We start from the raw sequence: 5,000 nt of genomic DNA on the forward strand, positions 1-5,000 counted from the left end.
ACCTGTATCCCTATCCCCCCCCCCCCCCCCCCCCTCCCTCCTTCCATGCCTCCATGCCTCTTCAGCTTTTGTTGGCCTCGGGTTGTCATAGCAACCAAGGCCACGCCCCTTCCGTGCGTTTTTTTTCGGGGACGTGGGCGTGCGTCAACCGACCCCTGTAGTCCATTCAGCTGACGTCGTGCGTGGCGGCGGCGGCTTCACGGCTTGTCCCTCTAACAGCGCTAAAGCCTTGGGAGTCGTCTCGTCGGTAATAAATATATCAAATAAATAACCCAGGGACTCGCCGCGCTGGAGTGAGTCCGTGTCCGTGCGCTCCTGGACGGGCCCTGTGTGTGTGTGTGTGTGTGTGTGTGTGTGTGTGTGTGTGTGCGTGTAGGATCCCTGAACCGTGGGGCTGACTGCAGCACGGCCGTGTTGGGCCATCAGTCTATGCGGTTGCCACAGATGGTGAAGCGATCTATCTCCAGCAGGTCCTTCTTGTGAGTCCTGGGCTTGAGGCCCTCCTCCTCCGGTCCCGTGTCCGCGCCGGCGATCTGGTGGCGGCGGCGGTGGTCGTCCTCCTCGTCCTCGTCCGGTGTGGTCAGGAACGTGTCCGACGGGCTGGTAGGCAGCGTGGGGGCGGGGCCTGCTGACGGGTGGGCGGGTTGCGATAGGTCAGCTGTAGGCACTGCCCCCCCCTTTTCCGCCGCCGGATCTGATTGGATGGGAGCAGCTGGGTTATTACGGCGCACGCACGCGCGCGCACACACACACACACACACACACACACACACACACACACACACACACACACACACACACACACACACACACACACACACACACACACACACACACACACACACACACACACACACAATGTAGAATGTAAGCTATGAAAGAAAAGGTTTGTACGTTATTTTTTTTTATGTTGTGTATTGATGTGAAGAAAAATGTGCTGGTTAATGCGTGTCGCTATGGAAGACATTGGTCTATGAAAACATAAAAAATAAGCTTGATGGATGAAAGTAAACCATTAAGAATGAATTGTTACAAAAAAAAAAACATGAGCAACAAAATAAATACTATTTGGAAGCAGTATGAAGGGAAAAATACAAGAATGTATGTTCATGGGTGAAATTGCTTCAGACAGCCAGATGGGACTAAAACTAGAAGCCTTCACGCACAGAAGTGTCTGTATATATAAATGTGCATGTGTCTATGTATGTATGTATGTATGTATGAATGATAAGGGCTTCCGAAACAAATGACTTGCTGGATAAGGATGCCTGTCTATTCTAGATAATAAAATGCGTCCCCTTTTGCGAGAGATAAGAAAATATGCTGGATGTAACGCCCAAGAAGGCAAGTGTCCAAGTCTGCAGAACTATAATCAGAACAGGCACCCCCCCAGTCAGCCAGATTGGGAGGGCCAACCACAGCCGTTTATTTAATACGGGGCGGGTTTGATATGACGACCGTACAGAGGAGCGTCCTATTGGAGCGCGGTTGAGCCATTTCACAAACAATGTCATTGTTGCCATATTATTATTATAATATCCTACCTCATGTCCTACTTAACAATGTAGGGCCTTTCCTTGAACAACCCCTCAACCGAAAAACACTGCAACCATTCTGTCTGGGGCGTAACGTCTACTCAACTAGATGAAATGTGCTGAAGAAGAATTTCAGCACACTTGCAAATAAAATAAAAGAACCACACCATGACAGCACATATAGGTGCTTATAGGTTATGTTTAGTTCCATTATTCACATGCACAGATGGGTGCACATGGTGTGTGTGTGTGTGTGTGTGTGTGACAGTGACAGTGAGTGAGTGAAGGTGAGCGTGTGTGAGAGAGCGAGTGTTACAATGACACACACACAGAGAGAGAGACAGAGACAGAGACAGAGAGAGAGAGAGAGAGAGAGAGAGAGAGAGAGAGGATGTGTGTGTCCACCTTGTGTGGGTGCAGTGTGGGGGTGTTTGGCGCGGTGGGCTCTGGAGTTGACCCGGCTGGTGGCGACAGAGGGCGGGGGCTCGAACAGCTTATCCTCCATGTTGGCCTGCTTGACGAACACACACGACGTGCCCAGCAGGACGATGCTATTCAACACCTTCAGGGTGATCATCCTGCTCACACACACACACACACACACACACACACACACACACACACACACACACACACACACACACACACACACACACACACACACACACACACACACACACGTTATTCCTACATTGAAAAACTCCATCAAATAAAAATGTCTACAGATGATCAAGACGAAAGACAATGAGCTGACAATTCCCAACAATCCCAAGAAAACACTATTAGAGAACATGTTACTGACCCTAAATAAAACAGCAGCACACACATATAGGACAGGGAGCCCTTGATCTTCACTGAGCTGCTCACCACTTTGATCAACTGAAGACGGGAAAGAAAACACTTATTACAAAGAGGCCCATTGGCATGAGTTACAACCAAAACGTTGCATCGACTGTGTTTCGGTACATAACCAGTGGAGACGGACTGACCAGTAGAGCCAGAGGAAGAGGGATGAAGCCCATTCTCCTGGAGACTGAGTCACTGTAGTCTGTATACGCCTGTGGACATAGGTCACAAAAACAGGTAAGAAAATACATCCAAAGCACACAGACACCCACGCACCCGAAACCCTGTTTTTGCAGCTATGCTACGCACGTTTTTCTGTCGGCTGCTCACGAGATCAAAGGCCAGGCTGGCTCGGTACTCTCCATATACCTGGGAGACACAGAGGGAATCCTCATCAAAAATACTGTAATAACAATATATTCATAGTTTTAATAACAATAATAATAGTAATACTACTAATTGTAATACTTTGCTTTAAATATTTTTATTTCATTCCTCATAATTGAGTATTATATAATTATTATTAATGTAATTATTAGAACAATTTATTAAAGAAGAAGGTAATGAAAGAAGGGATCGTAAATGAAAGAGAAGGCAAGGGAAGGAGGGTAGATGCAAATGCCAGAGAAAGCCAGGTTTTACTGAGAGAATGGAGGGAAAATTATGTGGAGGAAGGGTCCCAGTGATTGGCCGACTGCCCACCCCAGCAACCCTCTCTACCTGGCAGGTGTGTTTGTGTGAGTGAGAGGACAACAAAGCAGGCCTGTGTGGGGTGAGCCCCGCTAGACCCTGGAACTAGGTCCTTTCAGTGGGGGAGGCATAAAAGAGGAATGCCGCGAACAACAGAAAGGGAATCTAAGACCACGTTGTGCTGGTCTGCCCTAAGAGACGATTAAAGGCGCTGTAAGCGATGTTTATCGGTTCAAATAAGTGTTAAGTAGCTCTATGTTCCGACAGCCCTCACTGAAATAGTTTTTGGTGAGGAACATGGGTCTCCCAGTCCCTCCACACAGTTAAACAGCAAAACAGCGGACAAATGTTTGGTATCCCGTTCGCACTTTATCCAATTAGGAGAGAGCACTCAACAATGAGGCGTTTCCTCTCTGCGCATTCACGGGCGGAAACTAGGGCTGCACGATATGAGCAAAAAATGATATCCCGATATTTTTTGGCTGAATGGCGATATACGATATATATCTCGATATTTTCTATAGAGTGGGTTAGATGTTTTTTTTCTAAGTCAAAAGCCACATGTGAGATGTTGCAAGCACTTTTATTAAAACATAGGTCAGTATGACTGCAACATGTGATTTTGTATCGTTATTTTCAACAGAATTGAATGAACATGTTAAAAAAAAAGGGACGTTTTTCACCTTCTTCACAAAATAATCACCTATGCAAAACATTATAAAGCTGTAGGTTACACACATTAGCTACCAATAAGAGCATTGGCTTCGTCGCATTGTCCTGTGTACTACGGTGAGGGTTTCAGTGCGCCGTAACTTTAATCCCCCGCCCCCTCCCTTCTCCGTTCCATTTGGGAACATGTTTGGTTTAATTTCGCTTGTTTCGTATATTTTAATTAATTAATTAAGAGCGTCACCAGAGGGCGCCCCCAACACATATGCCGAGCGCCGGCCCTGGTTTCGGGGCAGAAGAAACTGTCGCGGCCGGTGATGCAGCAGCACAGCCACGGAGTATTACGCATTCCTTATACTGCACTTTGTACCGCTGCTGTAAATGGTGGAACAGATTTGTCGTGCTTCCACTTTTAGTCGCAACGGTTTTGCTACACTCTCTACAGATGACCTGCAGCTGCTGCTCATCTGTTTTTTTTTAAACCCAAACTATTTCCACATTATGGAGCCGTTGTTTCTCCTCTTTGAAACAATTTCGTCTACCGCCGCCGTCTCGTTTTCTTTACGGGTATCATCCATGCTTGTTGTGTTGTGAGGGGGCGGCGGGGGCGGGAATGAGGCGTCTTTGCACACGCACGTTCGGAAAGATAGAGTGGGAGGGGGAGGGGTCGCGCTCACAGTCTCCAAGGCAAGCGCTGTAGACGCTTGAGGGGGAAACTGACCATTTTAACGCATATCGATATAAACGATATTGTCAAATCTTGTATCCCCGTGGAAATTATATCGATATATCGTACATAGCCGATATATCCTGCAGCCCTAGCGGAAACCCACACTATCGTTTAATGCTCTCTTGCGCAAGCCAAAAACAATTCCCGTAATTTGCTTGGAACAAACAGCAGTAAATGCACTCACGTCAGCGCTGATGTCATTGAATTTGGTGATGAAGGCGTGCTTGATGATGTCCACGGCAACCTCGGAAGCGATGACCATGATGACATCGGGACAGAGAACCCAGAGGTGGTCTGTCGGCACAACGAACACGATCGGTGACATCATCGGTCACCGGTATTGCAAACACTTCGCTCCTCATATCCAAGAAAACACAGCCACAGTGTCTCTTTATAGCGTGTGTTGTACATTTTGGTTGTTAGGGCCATCCAGCTATGGCTAGCGATGTGGGTCATGTGGCTGTAAACCACCTGTGTGGTGCCCTCTTAAAATGAATGCCACATACCAGGGTTCCAGGAAAACTGCTCCA

General features: G+C 47.4%; 1 protein-coding gene across 1 annotated transcript in view; it reads right to left on the bottom strand.

Moving 5' to 3' along the window:
• tapt1b (transmembrane anterior posterior transformation 1b) overlaps positions 1–5,000 on the bottom strand; it is a 10,217-nt gene that overhangs the window by 852 nt on the left and 4,365 nt on the right. The window contains exons 8-14 of the mRNA XM_030352651.1: positions 4,977–5,000; positions 4,655–4,764; positions 2,691–2,750; positions 2,525–2,593; positions 2,338–2,414; positions 1,941–2,113; positions 1–694 (exon numbers count right to left, since the gene is read on the bottom strand). The exon at positions 1–694 is cut by the window's left edge and continues 852 nt beyond it; the exon at positions 4,977–5,000 is cut by the window's right edge and continues 57 nt beyond it. Of these exons, the coding sequence (XP_030208511.1) occupies positions 423–694; positions 1,941–2,113; positions 2,338–2,414; positions 2,525–2,593; positions 2,691–2,750; positions 4,655–4,764; positions 4,977–5,000 (785 nt within the window). The 3' untranslated portion in view covers positions 1–422. The remainder of the gene's footprint in view (positions 695–1,940; positions 2,114–2,337; positions 2,415–2,524; positions 2,594–2,690; positions 2,751–4,654; positions 4,765–4,976) is intronic.

This window comes from Gadus morhua, chromosome 3, assembly GCF_902167405.1.
Source record: "Gadus morhua chromosome 3, gadMor3.0, whole genome shotgun sequence".
In the NCBI taxonomy this organism is placed as follows: Eukaryota; Metazoa; Chordata; class Actinopteri; order Gadiformes; family Gadidae; genus Gadus; species Gadus morhua.